Genomic DNA, 20579 nt, shown 5'->3' with positions numbered 1-20579 from the left:
CGAAATATCGCGAGATGTTAGCCGTCTCCTGGCAAGGAATGTGGAAAAAAAGGGGGGGAAATATATATATATATATATATATTTATTTTAAGTGTTGTGAGCTTTGATAATCCTAGTACTTCTGTATTCTTACTTTGTACTTTTGTTTTAAAAATGTAAATGAATAATTAATATTCTCATTCAACAATATATAAATCCTTTTTGAGTTTTTCTACTTCTGGCTGACACTTTTATGTCCCAGTTTTTATTAACTTATTTATCACGCATTTATTATTAATTTATGCTACTTTTCAAATGCATTCTATATATAGATCAAGGTAAATATATCTCGTCAACAGGTCATCTTCTATTGTTTTCAAATTATGTAAAATGTGAGGAACATTATTTATGTATTTAGGATACATAAAATGCTATGTTTTACATTATTAAGGTAACTGAATTTATGTGTTTAATGAAACAAAACTGAACACAATATACAATAGCATAGTTTTAAATAATAGACAACCATTTTAGCCAGTTTGTCCAATGCATATACAGAATATATAAATACTTTGGTAACACTTTACAATAAGGTTCATTAGTTATGAACTACATTAGTTAACATGAACTAATAATGAACTGCACTTCTAAAGCATTTATTAATATTTGATAATGTTAATTTCAACATTTACTAATACATTATTAAAATCTCGTTAACATTAGTTAATGCACTGTGAACTAACATGAACAAACAATGAACAACCATATTTTTTATTAACTAATGTTAACAAAGATTAACAAATACAGGAACAAATGTATTGCTCATGGTTAGTCCATGTTAGTTAATACATTAACTAATGTTTAACTAATGAACCGTATTGTAAAGTGTTACCAATACTTTTAATGGGTGTTTCTTCAACTTCTGCCACTTCTGTGATACATAAAATGATATCTATGAAATTCTGTATACTAACTCTCACATTCAATTGCGTTTATTTCCAGATTTGTTTTTCTAATATTTGTATTTATAAACTATAGAAATTGTAAATAATTTAGAGGTGAATATTATCTAGTACCATGTGCTCTCAGTCAACACAGAGGATGATGATGACGACAATGAAAATGATAGTGATGATGAATGATTCATATACTGTGAAACTCAAATCTACCGAGAGAACTATTTTATAGAAAGTGGTTCTATATAATGTAAGGCCTTATTAGCTTTCATTCCCTATGTATATAATTTGACACAAATCTGCTATGCAACAAAAACAAAAAAAGATTGTATACTGCATAATTTGTCAGTGTGTTCAGGAGTATTCTACTCACTCAGTGTGCAAGGCGACTAGAAAGTTCTAGGGGGGCTTTTTGGATAAAAATTAACATGTTTTATCTTTGAGCATTTTCTGCCATACTTGCAAAAATCCTTGTGGGACAAAATGTTGATCAGCTAAATTCTGAATTTGTGTAAATTATGAACGTTGTCAATTAGTAAGTCATGAAATTATCAAAAAAGTACCAATAAATTGTACGTTGTGTGTTAACTGGGAAGACTTAAGCATGCAGGTATGATGTTCATTCTGTTCATCAGGAGCAGCTTCCATATCCTCCTGGGACCCAGGATTAGACTTTTGTCCTCTGTAGTGTGCGTTATATTTTAGTGATTTTCTCTGACATTGTACATGTCACAGTTTTAAGGATGGATGTCCTGTAAAGAGCACATTCAGGGCTTTGCAGAGATACCAAATTTGTAGAGGTTTTGCCATGACAACAACAACTTCTTAGTCTTTAAATATGTCTGAAAATGAAAATTAGCACTTTTATGGAAATATGATAATATTTTGTAATTATCATTTAAATCGGATTAATTTTCAAATTGTTTGCTATAAATCAACATCTCAGAAAAATGTTATGGGGTTTCCAATCAAAATATGACTTTCTGTTACGAAAAACGACACTGATTTCATACATGACCACTGTAGAGGACAACAGGACTTAAAATCATGTTTATCAGGCATTTAGGGAAATAAATTATATATCAATATTCCTATTAATTATTAGATATTATTATGATCATATTTTAATAATTATATTTTATTATATTTTAATAATTATTATATATTAGATACAATTATTACTCCCGTTATTACATTTCTTTTTTCATTGCATGTTGCTCCAAGAACACGTTAATATGCAAATTAGATACAGTGTATAGATGCATGTTGAATGGGAAAACACATGCATGGCTATTTTACCCACATATTGCATAATGTAAAATGGTATATCAATTAATTCCATTATATCTTTCATAACATAGTTGAGAATCGTCTTTATACAAAGTTTGGTTAAAAACAATCCTGAAGCCTAAAAATTGATTTTTGATGTCATTTCATGTCATTTTATTTAACTTAGTCCTGGTGTCCACTACAGAGGACATACCATAACATATGAATAAAATATAATGTTTCAAAATTGTTTTTTCCCCATTTGTTTCTTATGCTCTAAACAATGTAATGACATGAAAAAAAAAAAATACTAAATTCAAAAAACCTTGTTCTGGGTCACAGGAGGATATGTTTCATTAACAGTTCATGTTAGCAGGCTACTTGATAACTGTTGTTTCCGTAAACACAAAATACCACACAATTTTCACTTGACTGTTGTGGCTCATACTAACTTCCTAACTTTAATATATTAACAAAAATAAGCTTGGGACTGCCATTTAATATCCTTACCTTATACTGTTTATTCATCAGTATTAGTCATTTTCTTACAATTTATGTGTATGTTAACTTAATTGTAAAGTGGGACAGTACTTGTGTTTGTGTCAGCCATTATTGTGAAATAAATTTGCTTGGCTTTTAAAAGCAACAGTTAACAGTTCTTTCTGCTTCTCTTAAAAAATGACCATGGAAAACATGTGGGTCCAATGGTCAAACCAGTAGAGAACCACTGCTGTAGCGTGAAACACTCATTCTGTGTTCTTTTAAACTGTTCCATGTTCAGCCTCTAGAGGGCGGACCGCGTACTGAACACACATCCGGGCACTTGACCCCCAGCTCCCCCCATTTCTCCGGAAGAAAATCCCCATCACTCCCTTTTGCTTCCTCTTTCCGTCAACGGAGTTTAGGTATGAGAAACAATCTTCTGTCTCTCTGCTCAATCTGATTGTAATCAACGTTTAAAGTTCACCATCCACGCATATAACAAGCTGTATAATGTCAACACATTAGTTAAGGACTCATCTTTGCGCTTTTGTGTCTAAGAATGTTGAAATTGAGTGTGATATTAATCATTGAAGTGATGATGTCTCTGGTCATGTTGTGGCCTAGAGCACCGGTTCTCCTGAAACGACACGGAGGAGTTTCTGCTTATTTTACGAGTCTAGTTAATCCATTGACCTGCTTAAACGCTATTATGTGTTGTTTTTAACCGTACGTTTCGTTATTGTGGGTTACGGTTCACTGCTATCTCGCGAGTCGCATACATTCATTATAGCGGCTGTCACTGTTGGAGGGATAACGTTAGTTAAAAATAAGGACACTAATGAGAGTGTGAGCGTTCTGTACACAAAAGACTGTTCAGTTAAACAAAATACAGCATAGTACAGTCAATAGCATACTTTTGGACAATAGAAAACTATTTTAGCCATTTTGTTCAATGCATATTTGCACAATATATAAATGCTTTTATGAGTAAAATTATATAGTTTACTTATTCTCATGTTATTTCCAACCTGTGTGACTTGCTGACAGTCTCAGTTGCCATTTACTTTAATTGCAGCTTTCTCTGTATAATAATAAATGTGAAAGGTGACCAAATGCAGAATGATACCCTTATTAAATGTGTAATTGCTTGTTTCTACAGGCCGCAATGGGACGTGTGATCAGGGGACAGAGAAAAGGTGCGGGCTCCGTCTTCAAAGCCCATGTCAAGCACAGAAAAGGTGCTGCTAAACTCCGTCATATTGACTTTGCTGAACGCCATGGCTACATCAAGGGGATTGTGAAGGTAAATTGTGGATTAAACGTGAAATGTTCACTCACATATCATTTAAAAGGAAGGAAATACCATAAAAATAAAAATGCTTTGCCCTTTAGGACATTATTCACGACCCTGGCCGTGGAGCTCCTCTGGCTAAGGTGGTGTTCCGTGACCCATACCGCTTCAAGAAGAGGACAGAACTGTTCATTGCAGCTGAAGGCATCCACACCGGGCAGTTCATCTACTGCGGCAAGAAAGGTAATGAAAATTAAACCGAGAACAGGGCAAGCAAACATCCAATCTTATGTTCACCTGTTGATCAAAGTCTCTGTGCTTGAACTGTTATAGCCCAGCTGAACATTGGCAATGTGCTGCCCGTTGGCACCATGCCCGAGGGTACCATTGTCTGCTGTCTGGAAGAGAAGCCCGGGGACCGGGGCAAGCTCGCTCGCGCATCCGGAAACTACGCCACAGTCATCTCCCACAACCCCGAGACCAAGAAATCCAGAGTCAAGCTTCCATCTGGATCCAAAAAGGTCATCTCTTCTGCAAACAGAGCTGTTGTTGGTAAGCAAATATTATGATTTGAGTTAATTTTGGCTGATATGAATATCTTTTGGAGTAGTATTGTTCCTTGCGCCATCTTAATTATATCCACCCATGGATATAATTAAGATTCCTGATTAATTTTCATTTTCTAAAATCCTTAGGCTTGTGTTTTTCCTATTATTATTCTGTTATAAAAGATAAAAGCGTCTGCCAAATGTATAAATTACAGAACTTTTTTTTAATGGGGCTTGCCAGTGAAATGTTTTGTGACCGTATGGATCTATAATTTAAGAGTATATTACATTCTATAGCACAGGTTTCCCAAACTGGGGTTTCTGAGGGAACCTCTGGGGGTTCACAAGGTGAACTAATACTTGAATGACAATGTAAAGTTGGAATAAATCATTAAACATCAGAGAACTGCATAACACTAAATCTCAGGGGGTATTTTACATCACTTAAAAAAAAATTTGTGAATCCCTGTTATAGCAAATGTGTAAGGGGTATGTTGTGTATTTATTTTGGCTTTAAAGTCTTTAAAACTGAATTCAGTGTAAACTGAAGTTTACGGTTATATGTTAAAGGTGTTGTTGCTGGTGGTGGTCGTATTGACAAACCCATCCTGAAGGCAGGACGTGCATACCACAAGTACAAGGCCAAGAGGAACTGCTGGCCTCGTGTCCGTGGTGTGGCTATGAATGTAAGCAAATTTATTTTTCTGCAATTTATGGATTTCAGAGTCTGATTCGTTCCCTTAATGGTGGTTATAAATCTGATCGGTGCCTTTTCTTTCTCCAGCCTGTTGAGCATCCCTTCGGTGGTGGTAACCATCAGCATATTGGCAAGCCCTCAACAATCAGGAGGGACGCGCCCGCTGGACGCAAGGTCGGTCTCATCGCTGCCCGTCGTACTGGCAGACTGCGTGGAACAAAGACCGTCCAGGACAAAGAAAACTAATGTGTATCTTCATAATAAAATGTGTCCCAACAAATTCCACTTGCCTGTTGATGTCTTTGCAGAAACACAACTAGTGTTGTCAAATAAATAAATATTAGAATGCTACATAGTTATGAAATATTTTACAGGTTAATGAATTAAGCTGATTTTATTTTTTATAGTTTAAGTAAAACTTATAGATGCACTTAAGTGATTTAACTTGTTATAATACACTAGATTCTAACAAGTGTAGTTTTTTTTTTTTATTAGCTCCAGGGTTTTATTATAAAGTGTCATGAAAGAAGAGTTTTAAAATTGTATACAGACCTGGAAAAGATTTTAACTACATATCTATTCCCTTACAAGAAATGTGTTTTTATATATACTTATTTTAGTCATTGTCTGATCAGCTAGGAAGCATTTTAGTTTTTTTAAATTAATTGACAAAGTATGTTTGCTATTTGCAATCATAAATGTTTAAATACCTTTTTTTTTTTTTGACCAATGGCATGGGAAATGACCAAATCACACCTAGGTGCTGTAGATCGAGCACAAAACATAAACTAAGCATCTTCAATACAGGGCAAGTAAAAAGTAATCACAGTAAGTTTAATTTATAAGAATACATTTTAACATTACCTTCTGAGAGCGACATCCATGCCTGGGCACAAAGCCAGTGCTGTTTCTCCAAGCAATCCAAAGTTTTGAGCTCATTAGTTTCAAGCCTCACTTCATGCTGAAAAAGTTTTCATTCTGCATGTATTGAGATTGGCCTTGTGGGTTATTAAAGCTGGTTAAGAATGGCTGTTGGCTGCAACCTATCTAAAATTGGATGTGCAATTTAAGAGGGTTCTCAGGACAGCCTTTGCCATAATCCTACCCAATATGCCCAGAATTGCTGCATTCTAAAGAAAGTTTGTGGGTTTTAATGCATCGTTCTGGATGCTTTTTCTGATCAGAGGCTGAAAATTAATAAAAGCCTAAAAAGTCTCAATTATTCTATGGATTATTATAAAGGCATTTTAAGAAAGTAATAGCTGAACAACCAGCACAATTAAATTTGAGGCTATAGTGCGGTGTACTCGACAGTGACAAATTTGTGAATTTATACAAATACATAAAACATCATGCAGGTCTGAATGTTCACAATAACAGAGACATTTTCCCGATTTCTTTTCTTTATTCTTGAAGGGCGCAATGCTTTTTTTCTAATATTTCTGTGCACAAAAACCTCATAAAGTGAAAGTCAACATTGTGACTGTGGCTTCAGAATTCAACGTCACATCATGGCCAAAACAAAAGTCGGCAAAAAACAGGGCGAAGAACTCTGTACAGTCAATAATCTTTAAAAATAACACAAGGACAAAAATGTTCCTCTTAAATCAAATTCTATTTTTCTTTTAGTGAAATACAACAAAATAAATTCTATAAAATAAAACAGCAAAATATTTAAATATATGATGGGCAGAATATTTTCATTTGCAGGAGTATTTGGTATTTTCCAACAAAATCCAAGAAAAAAAAAAAAGCATTCAAGTTACCAATTAAATACATACAGTATCTACTGATGTTTACTCCTTTAATCCAAGAGACTTTACTAACTGAAGTTGCAACATGACTAACCAGCAGTTATTTTATGGTACAACCCTGCTTTTACGTTCACTCTCCTTAAATGAAGAATCCCCAGACAGAGCCTATATTCGATTACACGAATGTGAACAGGGATCATAAATTTTAGGCGACCGACTAAATTGCCAGGTCATTTGTCTGACGCAAGGTTCAAGACAAACAAGCGAAACGAGTTCTGTCCACTAATGTTCCAGGCACCCTGGCATTAACTGTTGCGTATATTTTCTCTTTCTAAAATTCCTATCATCAAAAACCTAAGTGTTTATCCCACCAAAAAAAGCGACAGCCAAGTATTTATCCAAGGAAACGTGTGCAATTGTAAAGCCACTTATTTCTTACATTGCTTCGAAAACATCAAATCTAGAAGAGCATATGGACAAGGGGACAAACAAAAGGGATCTTCCAAATTACTGTGGAGAAAGAAAAAAAAATCACAGAATTGCCCTTCGGCTATACTAGTTTGATGTGAAGCCATGCTAAGATGTTACAGCGCGTCAGCTGGAGATTTCAAATTATTGAATTATTACCAGAGAAAAAAAAAGAAAAAAAGGCAATAGGAATTTCCAGATTAAAATTGCATCATCACCCCATTCACATCAACTAAACGTCAAGATCATCACCCAACCGTCCCATCGTTCACAAACTATGGCCAACTCTTGCTCACGAGGTGCCATAGCCGGTTAAGCTTTGACATGAATATAATGTATGATCAAAAGCAGAATGACCCAAACGGCCCAAACCTTACTACTGAGCATGGGATAAAACAGGGATTTTTTTTTTGTCTTTCACCGTTGTATTTGCATTTTTTTTGTTTTTTTGTTTTTCCATTTTCATAAATCTGCAGTCTCCCAACAGCATCACACAAGCTGTTGCTTTTGAACAGTCAAAACATTAACATAGTATGTACACCTCTGTCATGAGACAAGTGCGTCAGGCCCGTTTTATTATTATTACAAACAATATGCACAGTCCACTGCAAGTTACACTTTTGACAGTTAATACTGCAGAGCAGACGGTGAAGAGACTCCACTCCAGGGTTAGAAATTGAGGGAAGCTGAATGTTCTGGTTACACGGGCTCTGGAGTGGAGCAGCATGGTGGGGCCTGGCCTTGCTCTGGATTTGAGTATCTCACTGGAGAATTCAGATGGAGGACAGTGTGACAACATATTGTTAGTCTTTAGTCTGGCTGGGCGGCACCTCCTCAGGGGGCTCCCAGTTCTCTTGTGCTCGTGGGCCTGGACGCTGAGGGTTGTTGACGTGCTGTGCTGCGGGCCCAGTGTACGGCTGCGTATGCGGGAGGTTATTCTGCTGAAGAGACACCAGAATAATCAAATGAGTGCATGACTATCATACTCATGTTTTACTTAGATTTGTATATGACATTATATATTAACACTTATTCAAAAGTGACTTTAAATGCGACATTCATCAGTACACTGCTTTCCTAAGAATAGACCGTAAGAATGGCCTTAGAGCTGGCAGCATCACTCTCTACTTGTGAGCTGCAGGAACATTTTTAATTTTGATAAAAAGGAATGATTCTAGCAAGTTTCCACACATTGGTGATTCTACTTTCTTTCCTACATAAGCAGTGCTTGTCAGCAAGGATGCATTAAATTGATCTAAAGAGACATTTGTTACAAAAGATTTTTCATAAACGCTGTTCTTTTGAACTTTTGTTTTCAACAAATGTTTCAGGAGCACCAAATCAGCATATTAGAATGATCTCTGAAGGATCATGTGACACTGGAGTAATGGCTGCTTAAAAACATGCTGGCAGGGCAAGAGTTATATTAAAAAAATAAATAAATAAAAAGTTGTAATAATTTCACAATTACTGTATCTGATCAAATAAATGCAGCCTTGATGAACAGACTAAACATCTTATGGACCATAAACTTCAAAAAGTTCAAATCTTTAGCCATCTGATATTAAATCCAAAAACAATCTTTCAAATCAAGAGGGGTGTTGTGCGCCTTGATGTGTTGTACTATTAAAATCACAACATAGGTTTACATTGAAGAAAGCTTATGAAAGCCTTCAAAATAGTCCTTTCAATTCACCTGTTGAAACTTTGAGCCTGGAGAGTGAGGGTACAGAGCAGTGTCCTCTGGAGGAGAAGGGTCCTGCTCTTCAAGGGCCTCCTGCTCATCAGGCTCCTAAAACAACCATCAAAAATGAAATTATGCACTAGGATAGACTGTTTTAATTAAATATAAAAAGGTTTGTTTCTTTAATACTAACCAGGGATGCAAAGCCAATATAAATATGAAGACTCGGGGCTTATAGGTTTGATTTAGACAAGGCAAATTACTCTGGGGATTCCACTACTTTGACATACTTAAATTCAATGACAGATGAGAGAACACCATATATGGATGACAACATATAACAAACACTCCTATACTTCAATTTTACTAAAATTGTTTTCCAAACTAAAAGAAAGCTTCTGATGACACAGGAATTTGCACATGGATAAACTGATTAGACGGTTTGACAAAAAATTCTCTTGAACATTGCGTTCTTCCCCCATGAGAGTTAATCTTCAAAATGGGATATAAAACTAACCATGTTTTCAGATAAATGACCAGAACAATATCACATCCCCAAAAGACTCAAACAAAAAGAAAAACACCATCAGACACAAACATCATCTCCAACTCATCTGTACACACTATAGCCAAGGCTTAGAGTTTTCGAACACTTAGTTACCACATTAAGACTTCTAGTTGGGTAGAAAGAAACAGTTTGGACACACTGAGATGAGGACGAAATAACAGTTGATTTAGAGTTGTTTTTGAGGGAGGTGGAAGATGGTTGTGTTTACATCACGCCCTGTGAACATCAAAAAGTTACGCAGATGGCACCAGTGTGGCCGGGCCATACGAGTCTTACGGTGTGCTGTTGTTGGCCTGTCACTTCCCCTGGCAAAAGCTGCTGTGTCGAGGACGGGTTCCGGCCAGCGTCCTCTTCAGATACCACCTCGTGCTTCGTTAAGTGACACTATTTTGAAACGGCAGTTAATATTGCATACTGTTCCAACAAATTATGCATCTCTAGCTGTATACATTTAACATTTGTGGTAATTTGTTATTCATCATTAAACTGGATTTGATAAAAGCAAGTGCTTTAGTTCTGCAAATTAATAGAAAAAAAAAAAAGTCTGTCATGAAATCAAGCGTAAATATAATGAAACTTAAATTTATGCATAAATTTGCATAAAAAAAAACAACAACAACAAAAAAACTGGAAATAAAAATGTCGAAAACTCAAAGCCCTACCTATAGTTAAACATGGCTATTTAGCACTCAAAACATTTATAGATTAGCAAAAACTCTTCAAAATCCTTATCACAATTACTTTCCAAAAGTTAAATGTTTGATGTGTGCCAGCCCATCATTATACAGTCATGGTGTCATTTCAGTGCCGATTTTGGAAGAAAAAAAATTTGAATTATTAAACTCTCCCCATTATAAACCAACAAAATCAGTATTTACTGAAAGGGATTCTGTATAAGGCAACCATGAAAAAATTTATACAAATGTAAATATTAAAAAGTCAGACTAACTAAAAAAACTAAATATACTGGCACTAATTTTTCAGGCAATGAGAGGTGGCATGAGCCAACACATACCTCCTCTGGGCACAACTCGCAGGCCTTGGCTAAAGTCATACGGGCACTGTGGGAGCGCTCCAGGAAGTATCCGTTGGAAGTCTCATTGCTCTGGACAGGAGGGGACCAGTTGTTATACGTGTACTGGGTATTGCCAGTGTACGGTCTTCGTTCCAGCTCGTCACCGAGCCACTCCACTGCCCATGTCCACTTCCTCTTTAGATCACCATTACTCTGGAACAGGCAAAACAACCAGTTTTTGCATGTTCAAAACCATAAAACAAACCCATCCAAGTACACAGTCTTTTATTCTTATGCTGTTGTTCTCACCTGGAGAATCTGATAGGCCACTGAGCAGTTGCTAAAAAGAGCCACCATGCATTTGATACACTGATAAGCTCTCTTTTGGTAGTGGTTTTTGGAGCGCTGAATGGTGTCAAAAAGCCCATCACGATCATCAGGGATTCCCTTCAGCACATTGTGGATCCTAACAAACCATAAAGAAAAAGAGCAGAGAAAGACATTATTATGTGATTATGTGGTGCTTAATTTCATTAACCCATGGATGTCAAAAGGTCAAGATGCCTACTGAAGGACCTCAAAGGTTGAAAGACTTCTGTAGATATTTTGGACCATATATGACATCTGATAAATGGTTTAAATCCTACTGTTACCTTGGATTTATGCTACTAGCTGAAACGTTAGTAAATAAATAGGCTATGCTTAAAAGAGTGAGCAGTTGTTCTCCTTGAACATAAATCCTACTGTTAACATGCATGTTATATTCTGACCATGTATGAAAAACACTCAGCTTGTATGATATTCATTTATTTGGAAATAATGTTATATTGTAGAAAACAGAAAGGGGGCAATAGACTGGAAACACATTTTTCCATACTCTTCCCTCCTCTTCCATACTTAACAGACCTTGAAATGACCAAAATCAAATTCTATACTTTTCCATATTGCATAGAAAACCCAATTTTCTAGTAAGTTGATTTATATAAAAGGCAACTGCTAAATATGAAATAAGAGTGGAAAGCAGACTGACCTGTGAGTCTGCCATGAGTCCTCAATAAACAAGATCTGGAGAAGCAAGTCCAGGTAAGGCCTTAACTCATACGTGTATGAATATGCCACCTACACAAAAACACATTGAAGTTAATTAGAATCTTCAAACAAACATTTTGAATCTACTCAACTCAAAAGGCTAACAAAAGTAAAACCATAAAAACCAGTTAAAATAACTAAGGTATGCTTTCAACACTTATCAAAACTTGAGTATTGAACTGATGAACTAATTCCCTAAACCAGCTATACCTTGCTTGTCTTTCATAACTCACCTGCCACAGTAGTTCACTAAGCACAGTGGAAGAAAACTGAGGGTTCTCCCAACAGCAGAATCTTAGCAGTTTGATAGTGTCCTCTGAGTTACTGCAGTCCTCAATAATCTTCTTTACATAACTGGTGCGCACAAACAGAATGTCCACAACCAGCTGCTGCAGAGGCATGATGGGAGCAGTGATATTGGGGTCTCCATATGGGTTCGGCAAGGGAGGGTTACCTAAAAATATTAAGATGTGGAAATGTCAGCTCATATCCTGGCTGGTGGTCTGGGCAGAATTGGAGAAAAATGTTCTTTGTGCATTCAAATACTTAAATCAGATTAAACTACTCTAAACACTATGGAACGGTGGCAAAACCATGTATTTGATATTGGCATGACAATAAAAGACAAATAATGGTGCAGATCTGCTTGATTCTCTGTAAATGCCCTCAGCTCCAAGCAATGCCAACCTGGCACTTATGCCTGGAGATGGCTTTGTGTCAGACAGGAAGTCCTGAGCAAGGATGTGCATCTTCATTGGGCAATGGGTACCGAAACTACATGGGGAAGCCTACAGATCATTTTGTTATCAGGTTACAAACATCTGGCAGCAAGGTATAAAACTTCTCACCGTTAATTGATGACTGCATACGTGATGTCACATCACAGCAGCGAACCAGCTGTGACACAACAGAATAGAGCTTTCCCAGCTCAGCATACTGGTACTTAATTGGAGGGCCCGGACCCTCGTCAAGGGCCACAAGCATGAAGGTGGCTGGTACCCCAAGCTTTAACAGCTGCGTCTTCTCTGCCAAGCCTAAGTGAATGAAATGAGGAGTGAGACAGGAGAGCACTGTAGCATTTAAGTCTGCATGGATGAAGACCTTAAGGCTGGCTATTGGTCCTTACCAAGGTTGGCATACATGACGAAAAGGTTGAAGTACTGCTGCAGGTGACGGCCATGCTCAGACACTTCCCTTCTCAGCAGATTGAGTACAGCACGGAATAAGTGCTCACTTAGACTCAAATTATCACAGGCCTGAGACAAAAGGGAGAAAAAAAACAAAAAAACAACGTAAAATGTAAAAAACCTATGGACTGATTTCCATGCACAGCAAATTCCGAAAATCAGATATTCACTGATATTTCCAGATTTTCCATGAATGCAGGATGCCTGTATAGACTGAAATATGCTAACTAGACTGAAAAGACGTACCTGACTTGAAGGTCCAGGTGAGGCAATGGGTGACGGGCAGGGTCCATCTTGCAATGAGAAATGTGCAATGAATACGATGAGTTTGGAAAAAGCCCCGCGAACCTCGGCACTGGGGCACTCAAGCAGGTACTCCGAGAAGCGGTTTGGATATGCAAAGAGGACGTTGTGTGCAAACCAGTAACGCACATTCTTACTGTGTCGTAGCAAGATGCACAGTGCATCATACCTGAAACCAGAAAAACGAGGATCAACAAACTGTTGAAGAACGCTTGCAAATGTGCCTGATACACACAGACACAGACAGAAACACGCTTACCAATCACTAGCAGGGCCACGAACTACTTTCTTGGTGTGGAATCCAGTACTGAAGAGAAATCTAGCAGCAAGCTGTATACTAATCATAGCCATTTCTTCTGCTTCAGGCAAAAGGTGGTCTTGACCTAAAAGCCAAAAAAATTCAAATACAGATGGATGAGAGAACAAAAACCTCTACAAAATACTGAATCTAATGCCAAATTGACACTGCATTGAAGTGGAAGCACAAACATGCTTCTGAAAGTGGCATTTAGGTGCCACAGACTTTACACAGACTGTTTAATGCTACTCAGAGTGGCGTAAGTGTATTTGCACTGCGATTACAAGTGTATACTTCGATACAGGAGTTTCAGAGCAGGCATAATTTAGTTTTAACTTTTATGCAGCATTGTTTTTTGTGTCTGCTGAAAATAAATCACATCTTGCAGTGTAGCCTTAACTCTCAAATATTCTGCACAAGCAACAATGGGAGACTGTTGTATATGTCAGAGAAATGTACAACAGAGAAAACTGCATTTTAATGAGAAAAAAAAAAAAACACATTTGAAGAGCTGCTGCTATACTGAACTTCAAAACCCAAATTGTCAAAATCACATATTGAGGCTATACAGCATATAGTTTCATGTGGGCATCATCAAAAACTTGATGAATAAAAAAATAACATCTTTATCGTTAAATGTAATTTAAATAAACAAATATTTGAATATTCATTTTTTTACTAGCCCAAATATTGAAATACAATATTTTTGAAAAATGCCCATCCCTAGCACATATATACATTATCATTCAAAAGTCTTGGGAAAATAAGATTTTTTATTTTCTTTGAAAGAATTAAATTGCTCAAGTGACACCCCTAATCCCATCTACAACAGAAGAGAACAGAGCAAAGTCGAAGGCTGGATTTACCTGGCGGTGAGTTCAAGTACACACTGTTACAGGTCAGCAGTTTCCTGATGAACTGGAAGTACTCCAAGCTGTACTGCATACGGTTGTGCATAAACTGCACATTCTGTTTGCGCACACTGCGTTCGATAGCAGAGGGCATCTTCACTTGGTGAGGTTTGCTGGTCACTGTGAGCTCAGTGATGTATTTAACCAGCTCACTGTCCTTGTCTAATGTGTCCATTCGCTCATAAAAAAGGATGTAGGCATTCCACCAGCGCTTCTGTCGCCTGTAGGACATGCGTTTCATCATGTGGTCAAAGACCTCACCCATGTACTCTCCACCAAAGCACTGGTTCTTCATCTCCTCGTCGTCATCCATTTTGCACTCTGTGACATCACCATCGTCGAACTTGTACCAACGGTTCCTTTCTCCCTCACCACCACTGCCATTCCTCTGAATGATGTAGGAGTAATAATGACCTCCACTAGCCTGGCCTGAGTGGACCAGCACTCCCACCAAACGATAACGAGAGCTGCAGGGGGGTTCCGGCTCTGAAGGCTCATTCTGCTGGATCACCTGGTGCCATAAAGAACAACTTAAACTGTAGTTATGTAAAAAAATATTCATAAATCTCATTTATTTGAATCAGACATAGCTTGAAAACCAAAAAAAAAAGACCATGTTGGTTGGTGTAATACCTGGTTTTCTGGGTGCACATCAGACCCCTCCAGCTTAGCTACTCCAGCTACTGTATAGGGCTCCATGTCTAACTCCCGTGGGAACTCAAAGTAGTCATTGAACTTAATGGCACACTCTCGTTCCCAGTCATAATCAAAGCGTTTCAGCTGGATGGCCAGCACTGGAGGAAGCTTCTTAATTAGTAAACGCTTCACTGTGTCCACCTGCCACGAAGACACATCACCACCTTGAGCTTAATATGGCGTTTTCTTAAAATCAACAATAAAGGACATCATAAAGATGATTTAAAACTGAACACACACCTTCTTGTTGCATTTTTCACAGTGGTAGGCATTTGCACCCTCAAGCAAGTCTCCTTTCACATACTGCTCCATAGAATCAAGGAGATTTTGATGGTTTCTGATATCTACATTCAACGTCGTAAACGATTCCTCACATTCATATCTGAAAAGACAGTATGGAGTGTTTCATTGGGACACAAAGAATCTAGTAAGAGGAAAAAAAACTAATTCCTAACAAATCACAGTATTAGATTTCTGATGTACCTGTGAGGACAGCCCTGACATATTTTCTGGTCAGCAAAAGAGCCACCCAGTACTTTGCTCAGCATGGCAGGGTGACCCAATGCTTTCAAAGCCTCATCTAAACTGTCCACCAGTGAGTTGAAAAACTCCAGAGCATCATGCTGTTCCCTCAGATTGACTGGCTCACCCCACAACCTGTAGAGAGAAGAGATGAGTCAAGTCTTAGTCTCTGTAGTCTTAAAATAAAGGATGCTTGTATAAAAGAGAGGGAGAGCTTACCGAAACTGCTTCCAGAAACCCCTAGGGACGTAGTATTGCAACCTGGAGGCAGCCAAGTGTCCAAAGATGACCTGCAACTGCCGAAGAACCCCAATGTTGTATTCCTTCCTGTCCTCTGACTTACTGAGAGAAGGTTTGTCTTCAAACTGGTGCTGATAGCCAAACACCTCATCCCGGGGATCCACATTACTCTGCAATATTAAAGCAAGATTTTCAGTAAATTGAACTAAATTCTATTGCATAATGCTTTAAAGAAATCTTTTGTAAAAATGCCCTCAGCTCCAGGGAATGTCCACATGGCATATACACCCAGGAGATGGCTACATTTGTCAGTCAGTTGGTAATGAGAAAGGATGATGATCATCATTGGGCAGTTCAACAATTAAACAAGTTTTGTACAAATGTAATTTAATTTTAATAAAATGAACATACAATAGGACCTGAAGACACAATCTCTCATGGAGCAGTCTACTAAAGTGTGCTTCCAGAACAACAAGTGGAAGATGTTAGCGCTCTCTGGATTATTAAAGCACACACACCTGAGCTTAATTATACTGGGAAATGAGAAACCACAACCCTCCACCTGAGCTGTTCCCAAGGCAATATGAATCCCAAATTTTATTCACCATCATTTTGACAGGTATTAATGGTCCATAAAAATTTCTATGGTTAAAAACGCAATGAAATTTTGAAAAGTGTTGTTGCAATGTTTGTTGTTCAGTGTTGTCATTGTCAACTAAAACCATTATCTATATTATTGAAAATAAAAAGTATAAGATTTGTGCTAAAGTATGTTGAAGTGTTTAAGTACTAAGAGTCTGTTTTCAGCTAAAAACGTACACTTTTTTTTTTTTTTTTAGGCATATTGGCCATTCATTTACAAGACAATGGCGTTTTGGGGGCCTGAAAATGCAAACTTTTGAAAATGTGTTTCAAAGTGCAAGTACTTGAAAATGATACTGTTATCTCTATGTAAACTACAAAAACGTGAATTTGTGAAAACGGTGATGTGCGCATCCGTATTACACATTTAATCTATAGGCGTGTAGTGTTTCTTTACAACGCGCCATCGCCGTTTTTACAGATCCAGCTTTTTTGGTCGTTTTTGGGGATCCGTGTGAACGGGGAATATTTTGACAATGGTGTTGTCTGTATGCAAAAAAAATACAAAGGAAAAACTTTTCTGTTTTTAGCACATCGCTGTCGTTTAAATGTACCCTTAGATTAATTAAAGTGAAATAGAAAAAAGGCAGTAACAATTCAAATATATTTTATTTCTAAACTGATGTTTTTTTTTTTAAGTCAACTTATTTTCTGATCATCAGTCATCAAGCTCATTAAACACTGGTCATAGACAAAAAAATTACCTTTAATTTCATCAAGCTGATTGCTCACTAAAGAAAACCACACAGTTATCATCTTTTCAGACCATTTCAAGTTTGATTTTGAAGTGACAAAAGCGGTGATGTGTGTTTACTTTTTAATTAGTCTTCCCATTAACACCATGAATTTGTTCATTCAGAACGATTCGCAAAATACACGAAAACAAGAGGTGGGATTTATTACACGAACCAATTATATCCAATCATGATCAATCATATCCAATCATAGCGTGATGGAGGCATTGCCTCTTCTCACTTGACTTTCTGCCTATTCTTTCTCAATTACCCCCCACTAATCCCACCGCAAGCTTTAGAGGGCCTGTTAACTCAATGGGCTAACTCAAAGACAAAAAAGCACATACAATTACTGAAACAGAAATTAAATTGAAAACTGTGAACCATACTCTGACCATCTCTAGAGATATTCGTTTTGCATTTTAGGGGTCTAAGTTTGTTCAAAGCATTCACATATGGCTTAAAATTCTCATTAACTTGACAGACTGCTGAAATGAACCATGTCAGGCAGTACCTCATTATCTTGCTTCTCGTCTCCAGACATATCATCCTCTACTTCGCTGCCTGTGCCTTCGATGGCCAGGATGCCATTCCTGATGGGGGGAATCATGTAAAGCTGCTGGATAACAGAGTTCATGTAGCAAGTTGCACCTGCATTTTTCAGACCCACAAACCCTTTGGTGGGCCGTGGCCCAACTGGTGGCAAATATTCCCATTCAGTAAGTGGTTCACAACCTGAAGGTACAAAAAAAAAAAACAAAACACGTAAATAACTGCATATATGATGTGGTTGATTGCATTGTTTCTAGGAATCAGAATCCGCTACACTTCTTTCTAATGTTTGCTCACACACCTAAATAGTACATATCAGTTAGTGTGTCCACAATCTGCTTGAGATTTCGCACACATCCGACGGCAAGTGCAACCAGCAGTTCAAAGCCAGCATTGATGGTGGCTGGGGTGCTACACACAGGTATTGCCTGTTCAGTAGGGAATTCTCCACTCTTCATGTATTGCAGGTACACATTAGATGCTGGGAACAGGAAGTCATCCATTAACTCCTAATAAGAGTTCATATAAAGAAAAGGAAGATCAATTAGTTTGACATGACAATGCAGTCACAAACAGGAGATTTTTTTTTTTTTGTCGTCATTTAGTAAAAATGGCCAAGGAGATTACCTTGATGAGACTAGCACCTCCTTTTTCACAGCCAATGTAGAACTTCTTCTCCGGGGTCTGGAAAGCCAGTAGCTCTTTTGTGACACCAATATGACCTTCCAAAATGGTCTCCTCAACCCCAGGATCCCCAGTCCTCTTCACTTCATCCTAAAATTAAAGAGAGGCAAGACTCAAAATTGACTAAAGTTCACTTTGTTTTCATTCCAAAAAGAAGTTTTAAGTAAATGAACATACCCGGATTCGCTTTAACCAATCAATTTCATTGTTTAAGAGAACTTCTGCATTTGGAAGATTAATGTTGCTGTTATATGCATAGTTGAGTAAGTGCCTTAGAAGAGTGAAGTAATCAGCAGCGTGCTTTGCCCGCTCTTTTGCAGTGCTCTGGAACAAAAAAGGATACAGGGAAATATAAAATCATGAGATGTTCTGAATTAGCAAAACAAAGAAACATTTTAATCTTCCAGCTTTGTCCCAGAGAATTATGCAAGACACTTACACCTAAAACTGTGAAGAGGAGGGTAATGAAGAACAGAAGAGGCCTATGGCCCATACAACATCGGGTTGCCATGAGGAAGAACTGTTCTTGGGACATTTGACGAACGGACCTAGGAGCAAATATCAGTATGTATTAGCAATGAATTTTACAACATTTGTTTTTTCTCTAAACCATATTTTTATTTAACCATATATAAAATTTTAATTTAGAGTTCAAGATCTGAATTCCTCACTGAGCATTGGCAAACTTTACTTCTTTGGTTTCATAGTTCATTTTCTTGGCATTACGTAAATAAGTTGCATTAATTAATCATTACTAATAATAATAAAAATTAAATATATTTTAATAAATTAAAATCAATTAAATGAAAGTTACATTTAAGGGTTTTACAATTCAGGCACTTAAATTTAAAACAAAAATTAAAAACATTTCTGAAAGTCTAGTGTAATATGTATATATATTATATATGGTGCGATTTGTAGGGGGGACAGGGGAGATTTCCCCCCTTCTGATCTATGTATCCCTGCCTCTGCTGAATTAACTTTATCCCCTGTGGAGATAAAAAAAAAAAAAAAATCCCCCCTGTGATGCTACTCCACAAACCACCAACAGAGCATATTAAATACCAAAAATAAAAATCTTTTTTTAAAACATCGCCAAGTAAAACACTGCATTTATAAAGAACCGTCTCTTTATGACCACAACAAACGGGACACTTTTCAGACGCGCGTTCCGATCGCCTCAGTGCCAGGTGCAAATCAAACGAGCGCGGAAAAGGTGCAGGTGACGACGAGGGAGCTTCACTTGGACAACAGTGAACTGCGCTCAGATGAGATGTTGTCAGGCTATGTCTGTAAAACTCAGAAAAATTAACATGACTGTCCAATCAGCCGTTATACTGTGCTCATGCTCAAGAATTGCACATGCAAATGTGCCGGCGCACACTGCATAATTTCTTTATTATAAGCTTAAATAAAGTGCACAAGAAACTACAAGCAATAACCATCATTGTTCTGTTTTAAGTTAAGTCATGAAATGACCAAACATGCGATTAAAGCTGCCTCAAAACTGTGCATGCATGTATTTGTTGACATGGTTTTAAAGCTATTGTTATCCAATTTGCTGGCCTTAAAACGTCTTAAAAATGCACATATGTATGCACAAATCTAAATTTTCTCAGGGGAGCATGCCCCCGTACCCCCCTAGCAAACAACATTTTCTGTCCTCCGTAACTATTAAACCCTGCGTACGGCACAGCTAATATTTTATCTAATGAAATCTGAGGTAAACATGTATTTCTACAAATGTGCACACTTTTGGACTAAACGTTTATATGTGTATGCACTGTGATCAAAAGTAAAAAAGTAAAAGTAAAGGTTTGTGTCTCGTTATTCTATTAATAACTACAGACTGATTTTGCATTTCTATCAGAAATTAAGAATTGTTTGTACATATGTTTCTGTAACAGCTGCCAAAATAGTATATAGCTCCACTGTGGTTTTTAACAAAAAAAAAAAACTTTTCAAAACACCCCCCCACCTGTTTTTTTTCCACAAATCGCACCCTATAA

At 37.3% G+C, this 20579-nt stretch overlaps 2 protein-coding genes across 5 annotated transcripts in view; one reads left to right on the top strand and one right to left on the bottom strand.

Annotated features, from left to right (window-relative positions):
- The first annotated feature begins 2985 nt into the window (after window positions 1-2985).
- On the top strand, window positions 2986-5503 carry rpl8 (ribosomal protein L8). The gene is made up of 6 exons (XM_067409003.1): window positions 2986-3109; window positions 3847-3990; window positions 4080-4221; window positions 4312-4530; window positions 5097-5212; window positions 5311-5503. The coding sequence occupies exons 2-6, from the start codon at window positions 3853-3855 to the stop codon at window positions 5467-5469; spliced, it is 774 nt and encodes a 257-aa protein (XP_067265104.1). The 5' UTR covers window positions 2986-3109; window positions 3847-3852; the 3' UTR covers window positions 5470-5503.
- Window positions 5504-7338: 1835 nt separating this feature from the next.
- Window positions 7339-20579, bottom strand: part of usp9 (ubiquitin specific peptidase 9) — a 33821-nt gene continuing 20580 nt past the window's right edge. For 2 of the 4 annotated variants that reach the window (XM_067408562.1, XM_067408564.1), the window contains 21 exons: window positions 19010-19118; window positions 18748-18894; window positions 18514-18660; window positions 18188-18395; window positions 17849-18069; window positions 15938-16128; window positions 15680-15853; window positions 15437-15578; window positions 15134-15337; window positions 14456-15011; window positions 13551-13674; window positions 13235-13460; window positions 12928-13057; window positions 12650-12835; window positions 12035-12255; window positions 11743-11831; window positions 11022-11178; window positions 10713-10925; window positions 9974-10081; window positions 9142-9237; window positions 7339-8383 (listed from right to left, as the gene is read on the bottom strand). In XM_067408562.1, coding sequence (XP_067264663.1) covers window positions 8249-8383; window positions 9142-9237; window positions 9974-10081; window positions 10713-10925; window positions 11022-11178; window positions 11743-11831; window positions 12035-12255; window positions 12650-12835; window positions 12928-13057; window positions 13235-13460; window positions 13551-13674; window positions 14456-15011; window positions 15134-15337; window positions 15437-15578; window positions 15680-15853; window positions 15938-16128; window positions 17849-18069; window positions 18188-18395; window positions 18514-18660; window positions 18748-18894; window positions 19010-19118 — 3784 coding nt within the window. In that variant the 3' untranslated portion in view covers window positions 7339-8248. Of the gene's footprint in view, window positions 8387-9141; window positions 9238-9973; window positions 10082-10712; window positions 10926-11021; window positions 11179-11742; window positions 11832-12034; window positions 12256-12649; window positions 12836-12927; window positions 13058-13234; window positions 13461-13550; window positions 13675-14455; window positions 15012-15133; window positions 15338-15436; window positions 15579-15679; window positions 15854-15937; window positions 16129-17848; window positions 18070-18187; window positions 18396-18513; window positions 18661-18747; window positions 18895-19009; window positions 19119-20579 lie in introns of all 4 variants that reach the window. The other 2 variants (XM_067408561.1, XM_067408563.1) reach the window with 1 other exon arrangement.

This window comes from Chanodichthys erythropterus, chromosome 14, assembly GCF_024489055.1.
Source record: "Chanodichthys erythropterus isolate Z2021 chromosome 14, ASM2448905v1, whole genome shotgun sequence".
NCBI lineage: Eukaryota > Metazoa > Chordata > Actinopteri > Cypriniformes > Xenocyprididae > Chanodichthys > Chanodichthys erythropterus.
Note: the sequence above shows the minus strand (reverse complement) of the source record. Positions and strands in the feature narration are given on the sequence as shown.

Excerpts from the sequence above, each read along its gene's own strand:
- rpl8 (XM_067409003.1), top strand. The coding sequence starts at position 3,853 with ATGGGACGTGTGATCAGGGGACAGAGAAAAGGTGCGGGCTCCGTCTTC. Across the intron at positions 4,531-5,096 it reads TGCAAACAGAGCTGTTGTTG|GTGTTGTTGCTGGTGGTGGT; the intron begins GTAAGCAAATAT and ends TATATGTTAAAG. Across the intron at positions 5,213-5,310 it reads TCCGTGGTGTGGCTATGAAT|CCTGTTGAGCATCCCTTCGG; the intron begins GTAAGCAAATTT and ends TTCTTTCTCCAG.